At 60.2% G+C, this 20,796-nt stretch overlaps 1 protein-coding gene across 3 annotated transcripts in view; it reads right to left on the bottom strand.

Annotated features, from left to right (window-relative positions):
• LOC133351603 (semaphorin-3A-like) overlaps nt 1-20,796 on the bottom strand; it is a 125,192-nt gene that overhangs the window by 15,545 nt on the left and 88,851 nt on the right. For all 3 annotated transcript variants that reach the window (XM_061566923.1, XM_061566925.1, XM_061566924.1), the window contains exon 10: nt 20,552-20,621. In XM_061566923.1, coding sequence (XP_061422907.1) covers nt 20,552-20,621 — 70 coding nt within the window. The remainder of the gene's footprint in view (nt 1-20,551; nt 20,622-20,796) is intronic.

Genomic DNA, 20,796 nt, shown 5'->3' with positions numbered 1-20,796 from the left:
CGCGCGCACCTCGTCACACGCACCTCGTCACACGCACCTCGTCACACACACACCTCGTCACACGCACCTCGTCACACGCACCTCGTCACACGCACCTCGTCACACGCGCACCTCGTCACACGCGCCTCGTCACACGCGCCTCGTCACACGCGCACCTCGTCACACGCACCTCGTCACACGCACCTCGTCACACGCACCTCGTCACACGCGCACCTCGTCACACGCACCTCGTCACACACACCTCGTCACACGCACCTCGTCACACGCACCTCGTCACACGCGCACCTCGTCACACGCACCTCGTCACACACACCTCGTCACACACGCCTCGTCACACGCACCTCGTCACACGCACCTCGTCACACACGCACCTCGTCACACGCACCTCGTCACACGCGCACCTCGTCACACACACACCTCGTCACACGCACCTCGTCACACACGCACCTCGTCACACGCACCTCGTCACACACACCTCGTCACCGTCACACGCACCTCGTCACACACGCACCTCGTCACACGCACCTCGTCACACGCACCTCGTCACACGCGCACCTCGTCACACGCACCTCGTCACACGCACCTCGTCACACGCGCACCTCGTCACACGCACCTCGTCACACGCGCACCTCGTCACACGCACCTCGTCACACACACCTCGTCACACACACCTCGTCACACGCGCACCTCGTCACACGCACCTCGTCACACGCACCTCGTCACACGCGCACCTCGTCACACGCACCTCGTCACACGCACCTCGTCACACGCACCTCGTCACACGCGCACCTCGTCACACGCACCTCGTCACACGCACCTCGTCACACGCACCTCGTCACACACCTCGTCACATGCGCACCTCGTCACACGCACCTCGTCACACGCACCTCGTCACACGCGCCTCGTCACACGCGCACCTCGTCACACGCACCTCGTCACACGCACCTCGTCACACGCACCTCGTCACACGCGCACCTCGTCACACGCACCTCGTCACACACACCTCGTCACACGCACCTCGTCACACGCACCTCGTCACACGCGCACCTCGTCACACGCACCTCGTCACACACACCTCGTCACACACGCCTCGTCACACGCACCTCGTCACACGCACCTCGTCACACACGCACCTCGTCACACGCACCTCGTCACACGCGCACCTCGTCACACACACACCTCGTCACACGCACCTCGTCACACACGCACCTCGTCACACGCACCTCGTCACACACACCTCGTCACCGTCACACGCACCTCGTCACACACGCACCTCGTCACACGCACCTCGTCACACGCACCTCGTCACACGCGCACCTCGTCACACGCACCTCGTCACACGCACCTCGTCACACGCGCACCTCGTCACACGCACCTCGTCACACGCGCACCTCGTCACACGCACCTCGTCACACACCTCGTCACACCACCTCGTCACACGCGCACCTCGTCACACGCACCTCGTCACACGCACCTCGTCACACGCGCACCTCGTCACACGCACCTCGTCACACGCACCTCGTCACACGCACCTCGTCACACGCGCACCTCGTCACACGCACCTCGTCACACGCACCTCGTCACACGCACCTCGTCACACACCTCGTCACATGCGCACCTCGTCACACGCACCTCGTCACACGCACCTCGTCACACGCAACCTCGTCACACGCGCACCTCGTCACACGCACCTCGTCACACGCACCTCGTCACACGCACCTCGTCACACACCTCGTCACACGCGCACCTCGTCACACGCACCTCGTCACACGCACCTCGTCACACGCGCCTCGTCACACGCGCACACTCGTCACACGCACCTCGTCACACGCACCTCGTCACACGCACCTCGTCACACGCACCTCGTCGCGCGCGCACCTCGTCACGCGCGCACCTCGTCACGCGCACCTCGTCACGCGCACCTCGTCACACGCACCTCGTCACGCGCACCTCGTCACACGCACCTCGTCACACGCACCTCGTCACACGCACCTCGTCACACGCACCTCGTCACACGCGCACCTCGTCACACGCACCTCGTCACGCGCACCTCGTCACACGCACCTCGTCACACGCACCTCGTCACACGCACCTCGTCACACGCACCTCGTCACACGCACCTCGTCACACGCGCACCTCGTCACACGCACCTCGTCACACGCACCTCGTCACACACGCACCTCGTCACACGCGCACCTCGTCACACGCACCTCGTCACGCGCACCTCGTCACACGCACCTCGTCACACGCACCTCGTCACACGCACCTCGTCACACGCACCTCGTCACACACACCTCGTCACACGCACCTCGTCACACGCGCACCTCGTCACACGCACCTCGTCACACACACCTCGTCACACACGCACCTCGTCACACGCACCTCGTCACACGGCACCTCGTCACACACGCACCTCGTCACGCGCACCTCGTCACACGCGCACCTCGTCACACACACACCTCGTCACACGCACCTCGTCACACACGCACCTCGTCACACACACACCTCGTCACACACACACCTCGTCACTTGCACCTCGTCACACACGCACCTCGTCACACGCACCTCGTCACACGCGCACCTCGTCACACACACACCTCGTCACACGCGCACCTCGTCACACACACCTCGTCACACGCACCTCGTCACCGTCACACGCACCTCGTCACACGCACCTCGTCACACGCACCTCGTCACACGCACCTCGTCACCGTCACACGCACCTCGTCACACGCACCTCGTCACACGCGCACCTCGTCACACACACCTCGTCACACGCACCTCGTCACCGTCACACGCACCTCGTCACACGCACCTCGTCACGCGCGCACCTCGTCACACGCACCTCGTCACACGCACCTCGTCACACGCACCTCGTCACACGCACCTCGTCACACGCACCTCGTCACACGCGCACCTCGTCACACGCACCTCGTCACACACACCTCGTCACACGCACCTCGTCACACGCACCTCGTCACGCGCGCACCTCGTCACACGCACCTCGTCACACGCGCACCTCGTCACACGCACCTCGTCACACGCACCTCGTCACGCGCGCACCTCGTCACACGCACCTCGTCACACGCGCACCTCGTCACACGCACCTCGTCACACACACCTCGTCACACACACCTCGTCACACGCGCACCTCGTCACACGCACCTCGTCACACGCACCTCGTCACACACACCTAGTCACACGCGCACCTCGTCACACGCACCTCGTCACACGCGCACCTCGTCACACGCACCTCGTCACGCGCGCACCTCGTCACACGCACCTCGTCACACGCACCTCGTCACACGCGCACCTCGTCACACGCACCTCGTCACGCGCGCACCTCGTCACACGCACCTCGTCACACGCACCTCGTCACACACACACCTCGTCACACGCACCTCGTCACACGCACCTCGTCACACGCACCTCGTCACACGCGCACCTCGTCACACGCGCCTCGTCACACGCGCCTCGTCACACGCGCACCTCGTCACACGCACCTCGTCACACGCACCTCGTCACACGCACCTCGTCACACGCACCTCGTCACACGCGCACCTCGTCACACGCACCTCGTCACACACACCTCGTCACACGCACCTCGTCACACGCACCTCGTCACACGCGCACCTCGTCACACGCACCTCGTCACACACACCTCGTCACACACGCCTCGTCACACGCACCTCGTCACACGCACCTCGTCACACACGCACCTCGTCACACGCACCTCGTCACACGCGCACCTCGTCACACACACACCTCGTCACACGCACCTCGTCACACACGCACCTCGTCACACGCACCTCGTCACACACACCTCGTCACCGTCACACGCACCCTCGTCACACACGCACCTCGTCACACGCACCTCGTCACACGCACCTCGTCACACGCGCTCCTCGTCACACGCACCTCGTCACACGCACCTCGTCACACGCGCACCTCGTCACACGCACCTCGTCACACGCGCACCTCGTCACACGCACCTCGTCACACACACCTCGTCACACACACCTCGTCACACGCGCACCTCGTCCACACGCACCTCGTCACACGCACCTCGTCACACGCGCACCTCGTCACACGCACCTCGTCACACGCACCTCGTCACACGCACCTCGTCACACGCACCTCGTCACACGCGCACCTCGTCACACGCACCTCGTCACACGCACCTCGTCACACGCACCTCGTCACACACCTCGTCACATGCGCACCTCGTCACACGCACCTCGTCACACGCACCTCGTCACACGCGCCTCGTCACACGCGCACCTCGTCACACGCACCTCGTCACACGCACCTCGTCACACGCACCTCGACACACGCACCTCGTCACACACGCACCTCGTCACGCGCACCTCGTCACACGCGCACCTCGTCACACACACACCTCGTCACACGCACCTCGTCACACACGCACCTCGTCACACACACACCTCGTCACACACACACCTCGTCACACGCACCTCGTCACACACGCACCTCGTCACACGCCACCTCGTCACACGCGCACCTCGTCACACACACACCTCGTCACACGCGCACCCTCGTCACACACACCTCGTCACACGCACCTCGTCACCGTCACACGCACCGCGTCACACGCACCTCGTCACACGCACCTCGTCACCGTCACACGCACCTCGTCACACGCACCTCGTCACACGCGCACCTCGTCACACACACCTCGTCACACGCACCTCGTCACCGTCACACGCACCTCGTCACACGCACCTCGTCACGCGCCGCACCTCGTCACACGCACCTCGTCACACGCACCTCGTCACACGCACCTCGTCACACGCGCACCTCGTCACACGCACCTCGTCACACGCACCTCGTCACACGCGCACCTCGTCACACGCACCTCGTCACACGCGCACCTCGTCACACGCGCACCTCGTCACACGCACCTCGTCACACGCGCACCTCGTCACACGCACCTCGTCACACGCACCCTGTTCACACGCACCCTCGTCACACGCGCACCTCGTCACACGCACCTCGTCACCGCACCTCGTCACACGCACCTCGTCACACGCGCACCTCGTCACACACACCTCGTCACACACACCTCGTCACACACACCTCGTCACACACCTCGTCACACGCGCACCTCGTCACACGCACCTCGTCACACGCGCCTCGTCACGCGCACCTCGTCACACGCACCTCGTCACACGCGCACCTCGTCACACGCACCTCGTCACGCGCGCACCTCGTCACACTCACCTCGTCACACGCACCTCGTCACACGCGCACCTCGTCACACGCACCTCGTCACGCGCGCACCTCGTCCACACGCACCTCGTCACACGCACCTCGTCACACACACACCTCGTCACACCGCCACCTCGTCACACGCACCTCGTCACACGCGCACCTCGTCACACGCACCTCGTCACACGCACCTCGTCACACGCACCCCGTCACACGCGCACCTCGTCACACGCGCCCCGCGTCACACGCACCTCGTCACACGCACCTCGTCACACGCGCACCTCGTCACACGCACCTCGTCACACGCACCTCGTCACGCGCGCACCTCGTCACACGCACCTCGTCACACGCACCTCGTCACGCGCGCACCTCGTCACACGCACCTCGTCACACGCACCTCGTCACACGCACCTCGTCACACGCACCTCGTCACACACACACCTCGTCACACGCACCTCGTCACACGCACCTCGTCACACGCGCACCTCGTCACACGCACCTCGTCACACGCACCTCGTCACACGCACCTCGTCACACGCGCACCTCGTCACACGCGCACCTCGTCACACGCACCTCGTCACACGCACCTCGTCACACGCACCTCGTCACACGCGCACCTCGTCACACGCACCTCGTCACACACACCTCGTCACGCGCGCACCTCGTCACACGCACCTCGTCACACGCACCTCGTCACACGCGCACCTCGTCATACGCACCTCGTCACGCGCACCTCGTCACGCGCACCTCGTCACACGCACCTCGTCACACGCACCTCGTCACACGCACCTCGTCACACGCACCTCGTCACACGCGCACCTCGTCACACGCACCTCGTCACACGCACCTCGTCACACGCACCTCGTCACACGCGCACCTCGTCACACGCACCTCGTCACACGCACCTCGTCACACGCACCTCGTCACACGCACCTCGTCACACGCACCTCGTCACGCGCGCACCTCGTCACACGCACCTCGTCACACGCACCTCGTCACACGCGCACCTCGTCACACGCGCACCTCGTCACACGCACCTCGTCACACGCACCTCGTCACACGCACCTCGTCACACGCACACCTCGTCACACACGCACCTCGTCACACGCACACCTCGTCACACACGCACCTCGTCACACGCACCTCGTCACCGACACGCGCAGGGAGCACCGGTGCAGCGGTCAGCCCGCTACGAACCCCAGCGACACGGGCTTCGATTCCCGCTCACGGCCAACGCCAGTGAAGATTATCTGAACCGATCGTGGGCCTCCCCTAGGTCGAATCAGCCTCAAATGAGTACCTGGTGCGGTGTGTAAACATCAACACTAGGTAGACAAAGACGGCCGGGCGTGGTGCTGGCCACCCACCCCCTTGTGCGCCGTTCCAGCCTTCATAGGTGCTACTCGCTTACTGCACTTGCCCTAACAGTATATTATAGGCTATCTTTGTCTTTGTATGTTTGTTGAACTTCTTTTGCACCGTACGTAGCCAACCATTCGAATCGGAGATGCGGGTGAAGGACAACAAACTGAGCACAAGAAGCAGTTGTCAAGAAATAACTTTTCAATCTATATTTAAAAGTGCGTAGCTCCCAGTGGCGGTCTAATATCGGAAGGAAGAGCATTCCAGACGGTCGCAGAAACGCATCTGAAACACTCACACACTCGCGATGTGGTGACCGATGGCCAGCCAAAAGCCGCTGCTGTGAGGATGACTGGAGTGTTGATCGACACAACACAACTACGAGATGAATGATTGCACATAGGTGTGTGTTAGTCACGGAGGAAATATCGTTATCACGTTATTTTAACTCGACATTTAAGGCGGTGACGTGGCACAGTCGTTGCGCTATGCACTCAGTGACTGGATTCCAAGCCATATTCAATGACGTTAAAGTGATATCTAAGTAAGTAGGGAAATAAAACTCAGCTTTATAGAGCGCCATTCCCACAAGGCCTCACGGTTGCTCTACAACACAATGCCGCTAAAAACCCTTAAACATGAAACTAAGAGGAAAACAAGCCTACACAGATGGATATGCAAGGGAACATTTAAATAAGTATACAGAAAATGAAGCCAAAAGACGACAAAGATGAAGACGAGTGGAGCAGGAGCGGCAAATAAGTCCGCCAGCGTCCCCCACGCCCACTCACAGGTTGTCGCCAACCTGAACAGACCCTGGGCCTCCACCCCTTCGTTAACCTGAACAGACCCTGGGTGTCCGCCCCTTCATCAACCTGAACAGACCCTGAGTCTCCACCCCTTCATCAACCTGCACAGACCCTGGGTCTCCACCCCTTCATCACCTGAACAGACCCTGAGTCTCCACCCCTTCGTCAACCTGAACAGACCCTGGGTGTCCGCCCCTTCATCAACCTGAACAGACCCTGAGTCTCCACCCCTTCATCAACCTGAACAGACCCTGGGTCTCCACCCCTTCATCAACCTGAACAGACCCTGGGTCTCCACCCCTTCGTCAACCTGCACAGACCCTGGGTCTCCACCCCTTCATCAACCTGCACAGACCCTGAGTCTCCACCCCTTCATCAACCTGAACAGACCCTGGGTCTCCACCCCTTCATCAACCTGCACAGACCCTGGGTCCTCCACCCCTTCGTCAACCTGAACAGACCCTGGGTCTCCACCCCTTCATCAACCTGAACAGACCCTGGGTCTCCACCCCTTCATCAACCTGCACAGACCCTGGGTCTCCACTCCTTCATCAACCTGAACAGACCTTGGGTCTCCACCCCTTCGTCAACCTGAACAGATCCTGGGTCTCCACCCCTTCGTCAACCTGAACAGACCCTGGGTCTCCACCCCTTCGTCAACCTGAACAGACCCTGGGTCTCCACCCCTTCATCAACCTGAGCAGACCCTGGGTCTCCACCCCTTCGTCAACCTGAACAGACCCTGGGTCTCCACCCCTTCGTCAACCTGAACAGACCCTGGGTCTCCACCCCTTCGTCAACCTGAACAGACCCTGGGTCTCCACCCCTTCGTCAACCTGAACAGACCCTGGGTCTCCACCCCTTCGTCAACCTGTCACACGCACCTCGTCACGCGCGCACCTCGTCACACGCACCTCGTCACACGCACCTCGTCACACGCACCTCGTCACACGCACCTCGTCACACGCACCTCGTCACACGCGCACCTCGTCACACGCACCTCGTCACACACACCTCGTCACACGCACCTCGTCACACGCACCTCGTCACGCGCGCACCTCGTCACACGCACCTCGTCACACGCGCACCTCGTCACACGCACCTCGTCACACGCACCTCGTCACGCGCGCACCTCGTCACACGCACCTCGTCACACGCGCACCTCGTCACACGCACCTCGTCACACACACCTCGTCACACACACCTCGTCACACGCGCACCTCGTCACACGCACCTCGTCACACGCACCTCGTCACACACACCTAGTCACACGCGCACCTCGTCACACGCACCTCGTCACACGCGCACCTCGTCACACGCACCTCGTCACGCGCGCACCTCGTCACACGCACCTCGTCACACGCACCTCGTCACACGCGCACCTCGTCACACGCACCTCGTCACGCGCGCACCTCGTCACACGCACCTCGTCACACGCACCTCGTCACACACACACCTCGTCACACGCACCTCGTCACACGCACCTCGTCACACGCACCTCGTCACACGCGCACCTCGTCACACGCGCCTCGTCACACGCGCCTCGTCACACGCGCACCTCGTCACACGCACCTCGTCACACGCACCTCGTCACACGCACCTCGTCACACGCGCACCTCGTCACACGCACCTCGTCACACACACCTCGTCACACGCACCTCGTCACACGCACCTCGTCACACGCGCACCTCGTCACACGCACCTCGTCACACACACCTCGTCACACACGCCTCGTCACACGCACCTCGTCACACGCACCTCGTCACACACGCACCTCGTCACACGCACCTCGTCACACGCGCACCTCGTCACACACACACCTCGTCACACGCACCTCGTCACACACGCACCTCGTCACACGCACCTCGTCACACACACCTCGTCACCGTCACACGCACCTCGTCACACACGCACCTCGTCACACGCACCTCGTCACACGCACCTCGTCACACGCGCACCTCGTCACACGCACCTCGTCACACGCACCTCGTCACACGCGCACCTCGTCACACGCACCTCGTCACACGCGCACCTCGTCACACGCACCTCGTCACACACACCTCGTCACACACACCTCGTCACACGCGCACCTCGTCACACGCACCTCGTCACACGCACCTCGTCACACGCGCACCTCGTCACACGCACCTCGTCACACGCACCTCGTCACACGCACCTCGTCACACGCGCACCTCGTCACACGCACCTCGTCACACGCACCTCGTCACACGCACCTCGTCACACACCTCGTCACATGCGCACCTCGTCACACGCACCTCGTCACACGCACCTCGTCACACGCGCCTCGTCACACGCGCACCTCGTCACACGCACCTCGTCACACGCACCTCGTCACACGCACCTCGTCACACGCGCACCTCGTCACACGCACCTCGTCACACACACCTCGTCACACGCACCTCGTCACACGCACCTCGTCACACGCGCACCTCGTCACACGCACCTCGTCACACACACCTCGTCACACACGCCTCGTCACACGCACCTCGTCACACGCACCTCGTCACACACGCACCTCGTCACACGCACCTCGTCACACGCGCACCTCGTCACACACACACCTCGTCACACGCACCTCGTCACACACGCACCTCGTCACACGCACCTCGTCACACACACCTCGTCACCGTCACACGCACCTCGTCACACACGCACCTCGTCACACGCACCTCGTCACACGCACCTCGTCACACGCGCACCTCGTCACACGCACCTCGTCACACGCACCTCGTCACACGCGCACCTCGTCACACGCACCTCGTCACACGCGCACCTCGTCACACGCACCTCGTCACACACACCTCGTCACACACACCTCGTCACACGCGCACCTCGTCACACGCACCTCGTCACACGCACCTCGTCACACGCGCACCTCGTCACACGCACCTCGTCACACGCACCTCGTCACACGCACCTCGTCACACGCGCACCTCGTCACACGCACCTCGTCACACGCACCTCGTCACACGCACCTCGTCACACACCTCGTCACATGCGCACCTCGTCACACGCACCTCGTCACACGCACCTCGTCACACGCACCTCGTCACACGCGCACCTCGTCACACGCACCTCGTCACACGCACCTCGTCACACGCACCTCGTCACACACCTCGTCACACGCGCACCTCGTCACACGCACCTCGTCACACGCACCTCGTCACACGCGCCTCGTCACACGCGCACCTCGTCACACGCACCTCGTCACACGCACCTCGTCACACGCACCTCGTCACACGCACCTCGTCACGCGCGCACCTCGTCACGCGCGCACCTCGTCACGCGCACCTCGTCACGCGCACCTCGTCACACGCACCTCGTCACGCGCACCTCGTCACACGCACCTCGTCACACGCACCTCGTCACACGCACCTCGTCACACGCACCTCGTCACACGCGCACCTCGTCACACGCACCTCGTCACGCGCACCTCGTCACACGCACCTCGTCACACGCACCTCGTCACACGCACCTCGTCACACGCACCTCGTCACACGCACCTCGTCACACGCGCACCTCGTCACACGCACCTCGTCACACGCACCTCGTCACACACGCACCTCGTCACACGCGCACCTCGTCACACGCACCTCGTCACGCGCACCTCGTCACACGCACCTCGTCACACGCACCTCGTCACACGCACCTCGTCACACACACCTCGTCACACGCACCTCGTCACACGCGCACCTCGTCACACGCACCCCGTCACACACACCTCGTCACACACGCACCTCGTCACACGCACCTCGTCACACGCACCTCGTCACACACGCACCTCGTCACGCGCACCTCGTCACACGCGCACCTCGTCACACACACACCTCGTCACACGCACCTCGTCACACACGCACCTCGTCACACACACACCTCGTCACACACACACCTCGTCACTTGCACCTCGTCACACACGCACCTCGTCACACGCACCTCGTCACACGCGCACCTCGTCACACACACACCTCGTCACACGCGCACCTCGTCACACACACCTCGTCACACGCACCTCGTCACCGTCACACGCACCTCGTCACACGCACCTCGTCACACGCACCTCGTCACACGCACCTCGTCACCGTCACACGCACCTCGTCACACGCACCTCGTCACACGCGCACCTCGTCACACACACCTCGTCACACGCACCTCGTCACCGTCACACGCACCTCGTCACACGCACCTCGTCACGCGCGCACCTCGTCACACGCACCTCGTCACACGCACCTCGTCACACGCACCTCGTCACACGCACCTCGTCACACGCACCTCGTCACACGCGCACCTCGTCACACGCACCTCGTCACACACACCTCGTCACACGCACCTCGTCACACGCACCTCGTCACGCGCGCACCTCGTCACACGCACCTCGTCACACGCGCACCTCGTCACACGCACCTCGTCACACGCACCTCGTCACGCGCGCACCTCGTCACACGCACCTCGTCACACGCGCACCTCGTCACACGCACCTCGTCACACACACCTCGTCACACACACCTCGTCACACGCGCACCTCGTCACACGCACCTCGTCACACGCACCTCGTCACACACACCTAGTCACACGCGCACCTCGTCACACGCACCTCGTCACACGCGCACCTCGTCACACGCACCTCGTCACGCGCGCACCTCGTCACACGCACCTCGTCACACGCACCTCGTCACACGCGCACCTCGTCACACGCACCTCGTCACGCGCGCACCTCGTCACACGCACCTCGTCACACGCACCTCGTCACACACACACCTCGTCACACGCACCTCGTCACACGCACCTCGTCACACGCACCTCGTCACACGCGCACCTCGTCACACGCGCCTCGTCACACGCGCCTCGTCACACGCGCACCTCGTCACACGCACCTCGTCACACGCACCTCGTCACACGCACCTCGTCACACGCACCTCGTCACACGCGCACCTCGTCACACGCACCTCGTCACACACACCTCGTCACACGCACCTCGTCACACGCACCTCGTCACACGCGCACCTCGTCACACGCACCTCGTCACACACACCTCGTCACACACGCCTCGTCACACGCACCTCGTCACACGCACCTCGTCACACACGCACCTCGTCACACGCACCTCGTCACACGCGCACCTCGTCACACACACACCTCGTCACACGCACCTCGTCACACACGCACCTCGTCACACGCACCTCGTCACACACACCTCGTCACCGTCACACGCACCTCGTCACACACGCACCTCGTCACACGCACCTCGTCACACGCACCTCGTCACACGCGCACCTCGTCACACGCACCTCGTCACACGCACCTCGTCACACGCGCACCTCGTCACACGCACCTCGTCACACGCGCACCTCGTCACACGCACCTCGTCACACACACCTCGTCACACACACCTCGTCACACGCGCACCTCGTCACACGCACCTCGTCACACGCACCTCGTCACACGCGCACCTCGTCACACGCACCTCGTCACACGCACCTCGTCACACGCACCTCGTCACACGCACCTCGTCACACGCGCACCTCGTCACACGCACCTCGTCACACGCACCTCGTCACACGCACCTCGTCACACACCTCGTCACATGCGCACCTCGTCACACGCACCTCGTCACACGCACCTCGTCACACGCGCCTCGTCACACGCGCACCTCGTCACACGCACCTCGTCACACGCACCTCGTCACACGCACCTCGACACACGCACCTCGTCACACACGCACCTCGTCACGCGCACCTCGTCACACGCGCACCTCGTCACACACACACCTCGTCACACGCACCTCGTCACACACGCACCTCGTCACACACACACCTCGTCACACACACACCTCGTCACACGCACCTCGTCACACACGCACCTCGTCACACGCACCTCGTCACACGCGCACCTCGTCACACACACACCTCGTCACACGCGCACCTCGTCACACACACCTCGTCACACGCACCTCGTCACCGTCACACGCACCGCGTCACACGCACCTCGTCACACGCACCTCGTCACCGTCACACGCACCTCGTCACACGCACCTCGTCACACGCGCACCTCGTCACACACACCTCGTCACACGCACCTCGTCACCGTCACACGCACCTCGTCACACGCACCTCGTCACGCGCGCACCTCGTCACACGCACCTCGTCACACGCACCTCGTCACACGCACCTCGTCACACGCGCACCTCGTCACACGCACCTCGTCACACGCACCTCGTCACACGCGCACCTCGTCACACGCACCTCGTCACACACACCTCGTCACACGCACCTCGTCACACGCACCTCGTCACGCGCGCACCTCGTCACACGCACCTCGTCACACGCGCACCTCGTCACACGCACCTCGTCACACGCACCTCGTCACGCGCGCACCTCGTCACACGCACCTCGTCACACGCGCACCTCGTCACACGCACCTCGTCACACACACCTCGTCACACACACCTCGTCACACACACCTCGTCACACGCGCACCTCGTCACACGCACCTCGTCACACGCACCTCGTCACACACACCTCGTCACACGCGCACCTCGTCACACGCACCTCGTCACACGCGCACCTCGTCACACGCACCTCGTCACGCGCGCACCTCGTCACACGCACCTCGTCACACGCACCTCGTCACACGCGCACCTCGTCACACGCACCTCGTCACGCGCGCACCTCGTCACACGCACCTCGTCACACGCACCTCGTCACACACACACCTCGTCACACGCACCTCGTCACACGCACCTCGTCACACGCGCACCTCGTCACACGCACCTCGTCACACGCACCTCGTCACACACACCTCGTCACACGCGCACCTCGTCACACGCGCACCTCGTCACACGCACCTCGTCACACGCACCTCGTCACACGCGCACCTCGTCACACGCACCTCGTCACACGCACCTCGTCACGCGCGCACCTCGTCACACGCACCTCGTCACACGCACCTCGTCACGCGCGCACCTCGTCACACGCACCTCGTCACACGCACCTCGTCACACGCACCTCGTCACACACACACCTCGTCACACGCACCTCGTCACACGCACCTCGTCACACGCGCACCTCGTCACACGCACCTCGTCACACGCACCTCGTCACACGCACCTCGTCACACGCGCACCTCGTCACACGCGCACCTCGTCACACGCACCTCGTCACACGCACCTCGTCACACGCACCTCGTCACACGCGCACCTCGTCACACGCCACCTCGTCACACACACCTCGTCACGCGCGCACCTCGTCACACGCACCTCGTCACACGCACCTCGTCACACGCGCACCTCGTCATACGCACCTCGTCACGCGCACCTCGTCACGCGCACTCGTCACACGCACCTCGTCACACGCACCTCGTCACACGCACCTCGTCACACGCACCTCGTCACACCGCACCTCGTCACACGCACCTCGTCACACGCACCTCGTCACCGCACCTCGTCACACGGCACCTCGTCACACGCACCTCGTCACACGCACCTCGTCACACGCACCTCGTCACACGCACCTCGTCACACGCACCTCGTCACACGCACCTCGTCACCGCACCTCGTCACACGCACCTCGTCACACGAGCACCCTCGTCACACGCACCTCGTCACACGCGCACCTCGTCACACGCGCACCTCGTCACACGCACCTCGTCACACGCACCTCGTCACACGCACCTCGTCACACGCACACCTCGTCACACACGCACCTCGTCACACGCACACCTCGTCACACACGCACCTCGTCACACGCACCTCGTCACCGACACGCGCAGGGAGCACCGGTGCAGCGGTCAGCCCGCTACGAACCCCAGCGACACGGGCTTCGATTCCCGCTCACGGCCAACGCCAGTGAAGATTATCTGAACCGATCGTGGGCCTCCCCTAGGTCGAATCAGCCTCAAATGAGTACCTGGTGCGGTGTGTAAACATCAACACTAGGTAGACAAAGACGGCCGGGCGTGGTGCTGGCCACCCACCCCCTTGTGCGCCGTTCCAGCCTTCATAGGTGCTACTCGCTTACTGCACTTGCCCTAACAGTATATTATAGGCTATCTTTGTCTTTGTATGTTTGTTGAACTTCTTTTGCACCGTACGTAGCCAACCATTCGAATCGGAGATGCGGGTGAAGGACAACAAACTGAGCACAAGAAGCAGTTGTCAAGAAATAACTTTTCAATCTATATTTAAAAGTGCGTAGCTCCCAGTGGCGGTCTAATATCGGAAGGAAGAGCATTCCAGACGGTCGCAGAAACGCATCTGAAACACTCACACACTCGCGATGTGGTGACCGATGGCCAGCCAAAAGCCGCTGCTGTGAGGATGACTGGAGTGTTGATCGACACAACACAACTACGAGATGAATGATTGCACATAGGTGTGTGTTAGTCACGGAGGAAATATCGTTATCACGTTATTTTAACTCGACATTTAAGGCGGTGACGTGGCACAGTCGTTGCGCTATGCACTCAGTGACTGGATTCCAAGCCATATTCAATGACGTTAAAGTGATATCTAAGTAAGTAGGGAAATAAAACTCAGCTTTATAGAGCGCCATTCCCACAAGGCCTCACGGTTGCTCTACAACACAATGCCGCTAAAAACCCTTAAACATGAAACTAAGAGGAAAACAAGCCTACACAGATGGATATGCAAGGGAACATTTAAATAAGTATACAGAAAATGAAGCCAAAAGACGACAAAGATGAAGACGAGTGGAGCAGGAGCGGCAAATAAGTCCGCCAGCGTCCCCCACGCCCACTCACAGGTTGTCGCCAACCTGAACAGACCCTGGGCCTCCACCCCTTCGTTAACCTGAACAGACCCTGGGTGTCCGCCCCTTCATCAACCTGAACAGACCCTGAGTCTCCACCCCTTCATCAACCTGCACAGACCCTGGGTCTCCACCCCTTCATCAACCTGAACAGACCCTGAGTCTCCACCCCTTCGTCAACCTGAACAGACCCTGGGTGTCCGCCCCTTCATCAACCTGAACAGACCCTGAGTCTCCACCCCTTCATCAACCTGAACAGACCCTGGGTCTCCACCCCTTCATCAACCTGAACAGACCCTGGGTCTCCACCCCTTCGTCAACCTGCACAGACCCTGGGTCTCCACCCCTTCATCAACCTGCACAGACCCTGAGTCTCCACCCCTTCATCAACCTGAACAGACCCTGGGTCTCCACCCCTTCATCAACCTGCACAGACCCTGGGTCTCCACCCCTTCGTCAACCTGAACAGACCCTGGGTCTCCACCCCTTCATCAACCTGAACAGACCCTGGGTCTCCACCCCTTCATCAACCTGCACAGACCCTGGGTCTCCACTCCTTCATCAACCTGAACAGACCTTGGGTCTCCACCCCTTCGTCAACCTGAACAGATCCTGGGTCTCCACCCCTTCGTCAACCTGAACAGACCCTGGGTCTCCACCCCTTCGTCAACCTGAACAGACCCTGGGTCTCCACCCCTTCATCAACCTGAGCAGACCCTGGGTCTCCACCCCTTCGTCAACCTGAACAGACCCTGGGTCTCCACCCCTTCGTCAACCTGAACAGACCCTGGGTCTCCACCCCTTCGTCAACCTGAACAGACCCTGGGTCTCCACCCCTTCGTCAACCTGAACAGACCCTGGGTCTCCACCCCTTCGTCAACCTGAACAGACCCTGGGTCTCCACCCCTTCGTAAACCTGCACAGACCCTGGGTCTCCACCCCTTCGTCAACCTGAACAGACCCTGGGTCTCCACCCCTTCATCAACCTGCACAGACCCTGGGTCTCCACCCCTTCATCAACCTGAACAGACCCTGGGTCTCCACCCCTTCGTAAACCTGCACAGACCCTGGGTCTCCACCCCTTCATCAACCTGCACAGACCCTGGGTCTCCACCCCTTCATCAACCTGAGCAGACCCTGGGTCTCCACCCCTTCGTCAACCTGAACAGACCCTGGGTCTCCACCCCTTCGTCAACCTGAACAGACCCTGGGTCTCCACCCCTTCGTCAACCTGAACAGACCCTGGGTCTCCACCCCTTCGTCAACCTGAACAGACCCTGGGTCTCCACCCCTTCGTCAACCTGAACAGACCCTGGGTCTCCACCCCTTCATCAACCTGAACAGACCCTGGGTCTCCACCCCTTCATAAACCTGCACAGACCCTGGGTCTCCACCCCTTCGTCAACCTGAACAGACCCTGGGTCTCCACCCCTTCGGTAACCTGAACAGACCCTGTGTCTCCACCCCTTCATAAACCTGAACAGACCCTGTGTCTCCACCCCTTCATCAACCTGAACAGACCCTGGGTCTCCATCCCTTCGTAAACCTGCACAGACCGTGGGTCTCCACACCTTTGTCAACCTGCACAGACCCTGGGTCTCCACCCCTTCATCAACCTGAACAGACCCTGGGTCTCCACCCCTTCGTCAACCTGAACAGACCCTGGGTCTCCACCCCTTCGTCAACCTGAACAAACCCTGGGTCTCCACCCCTTCGTAAACCTACACAGACCCTGGGTCTCCACCCCTTTGTCAACCTGCACAGACCCTGAGTCTCCATCCCTTCGTCAACCTGAACAAACCCTGGGTCTCCACCCCTTCGTCAACCTGCAGACCCTGGGTCTCCACCCTTTCGTCAACCTGAACAAACCCTGGGTCTCCACCCCTTCGTCAACCTGCACAGACCCTGGGTCTCCACCCCTTCGTCAACCTGCACTGACCAGCAGGTGAAGTCTGTGGCCAAGCAACCCCCACGGTTGCCGTGGCATTGGGCTGCCTTCATCAAGCAGATTGCCAAAATGTCTCTAAACCGGCGGTTCTTCACCTTTACTGCAGCCTTGCACCCCTTTGGTTCTCAATCCTTTAAAAATGTATGTTAATAAATACATAGGGTTTGATGAAACAAATTAAGTTGTACTTACGTGCCCGTGTTTAATTTGTGTTTCGATCGTTTACCGTCTAAAAAATTCCGTCCATTTCTTACACCCCCAGAAAGGGCATCACGCATCCCCCAGGGGGTGCAGCGTGCACCCCAGGTTAAGAAGAACCACTGCTCTAACTGTTCATATTATCTCTTCTTTGTTGATCCACTACAGCGAGCACTTTCATAGGACACCTTACTCGTCATGGTGATGCCCTCCCCCGCATGATCACAACAGGACATTTGCATTTGAGATGTAGAGTACAAAACTAATTGAACCTTAGGCAGCGGATAATTTGTCTTAAAACTGGACTTGAAAACGGGGAGTCATCAGTACGGACAGACGGGGAGAAGGGAGCTCGTGGACAACGGGGAAGGAGAAAACGAGCCGAGCAGAGATTGGCGAGAGTGTCCGCACAAGGTCTCGGTTGATGTGGCAGAGGGCACGGGGAGCGAGCAGAGTGAGACACAGATTCGAGTGGTGCACAGGGACGAGGCGTGGAGAATCTCGAATTATATAAAAAATATTTGAGATGATTCACAATTGGATTGGAAGCCAGTGGAGGAGATATGGACATCGGGGTGATGTGGTCTCATTTACAGGTATTCCTTAGGAGAGGGTGCCACGGTCGAGAGATGTTAACTACCTCGCCTGGTAAGCAGGAGGTCGTCGGTTCGATCCCCACCCAGAAGCCTCAAAGTTTGGAGTTTGCATGTTCTCCCTCTGGTCGCGTAGATTTTTCTCCAGGTCCTCAAGGTTTTTCCCTCCACATTTAGAAACATGCGTTTTGAGTATTTGGCTGCTATTAATGTCCACATGATGATGATAAACAACTCCGTTGAGCTATAATTTGTGGCCTGGTTGCTTCTGAAAAATAGCCGTATAGCTCAGTGAGCCGTACCTGGCTAAATAAAAATAGTATTTTAAAAAACGTCTTGTTGGAGTGTTTTGCATCCTTTGGTATTTGGAAGTAAGGAATTTGGGCAAGTCCTAAAGGAGACATTCATAATAGTCGAGATGAGATGTGATGAAGGCATGAAGGAATGTGTCCTTCAGCACAGGGGTCCAGCAAGTGCTGGATGCTCGCGGGTGGAGGCGTTGCGACTGATTGTGTGTGCTCAGCGTTGAGAGAATGCTGCAGAGAGAGAGGGAGGGAGAGAGCCTTCCGGGTCAAGGGATTTTGATGTTGAAGCGAATATCTTTATTTTAGATGTTTTTATTATTATTGTGATTAACTAAAAATGGGGCAGCTTAAGTGCAGAATTTTTGCCGCGCCGTGCAACTTTGTGACTACGTCGATTGGAACGGACAGAAAGTTCAACCGTGTGAGGCTCAATGTGCGATGTCATCTTAAAGATTGAGTTTGCGGAAGGGATAATTCCACTGATGTGCAGCAGAGGGATGGTACAAATGCCACTACTTACAGTCTACTTGGACTGGTTCGTGTCTTTTCTTTGCAGAAAGAGGCCCCGTGAGTATTGGAGCAGATACAAAAAATAATTATAACATAGAGGAAGCTGATTTGTCTCTATCTTATAGTTAACATTGGAGTGTTTTGTTTTGTTTCTAATAAATCGCATTTTTTATGACTTCAGCTCCATGGGAACCCAGAAATGAAGCCGCGTGACTTCTCCGTACATCAATCATGAACTGTTGTGAAATGCTCTACACAACATATACAAGGCGTCATCATATCCACAACAGCTTTGCTGGTGACGATCAAGTACACTTTACAACTGGAAAATTGTTCCGGCGCTGGAAAACTGTATATCGGGCTCAGTGCATATCACTATTGTTATAATTATAGATCCGCTTGTTTACTCGGTAAAGCCTCATTGAGTCTCAATAATCTTTTTTTCAGGAGGGTCCTGCCAGGTTTTCACAGTATGGAGTGATGTTGTTGCCGCTACTGCTGCTGTGTGTAATCCCAATTGAGAAAATGACAGGTATTGTTTTAGCAATGGGATGCGTGGGAGAAAATTGGAGAACCTAGAAGATACCCATAGGGAACAGCGGGAGGGGGAGGGAGAACAAACTTCACGCAGAAAGGTGCCCGGGTCCGGGAATTGAACCCAGGTGCTCCTTGCTGCGAGGCACACCCTGCCGCGCTGAAGCGACATTTTCATCTGTGTAGAGTTCTCGTCGGGTGCCGCGTTCTCATGCCTCGTCAGTCATCGGCCATTGTGAAAGGGCAGTTGCCCGAGTCATGGGAAAAGCAAGCCTCCTACCTTGTCGTGGTGAAGATCGTGTAAATCACCGGATTCTTCGCATCCCTGGTTTGCAGCAGGTACACGTCCTCTGCAATGAAACCAACCCGCCACAAATGCCTCAGCGAAACTTCGTAGTAGTAATAATAACAAAGCAGCACTTGCTGCACTCTATCGCGGCTACGGTGGTTTGCACACACCTGGGACTTGTTCGTCGAATGAATGCCGTGCGCATTACACTGCAGCCACGAATGTTGCCATCATAA

Source organism: Lethenteron reissneri, chromosome 38 (genome assembly GCF_015708825.2).
Source record: "Lethenteron reissneri isolate LAM-NWPU_2019-01 chromosome 38, ASM1570882v1, whole genome shotgun sequence".
In the NCBI taxonomy this organism is placed as follows: domain Eukaryota; kingdom Metazoa; phylum Chordata; class Hyperoartia; order Petromyzontiformes; family Petromyzontidae; genus Lethenteron; species Lethenteron reissneri.
Note: the sequence above shows the minus strand (reverse complement) of the source record. Positions and strands in the feature narration are given on the sequence as shown.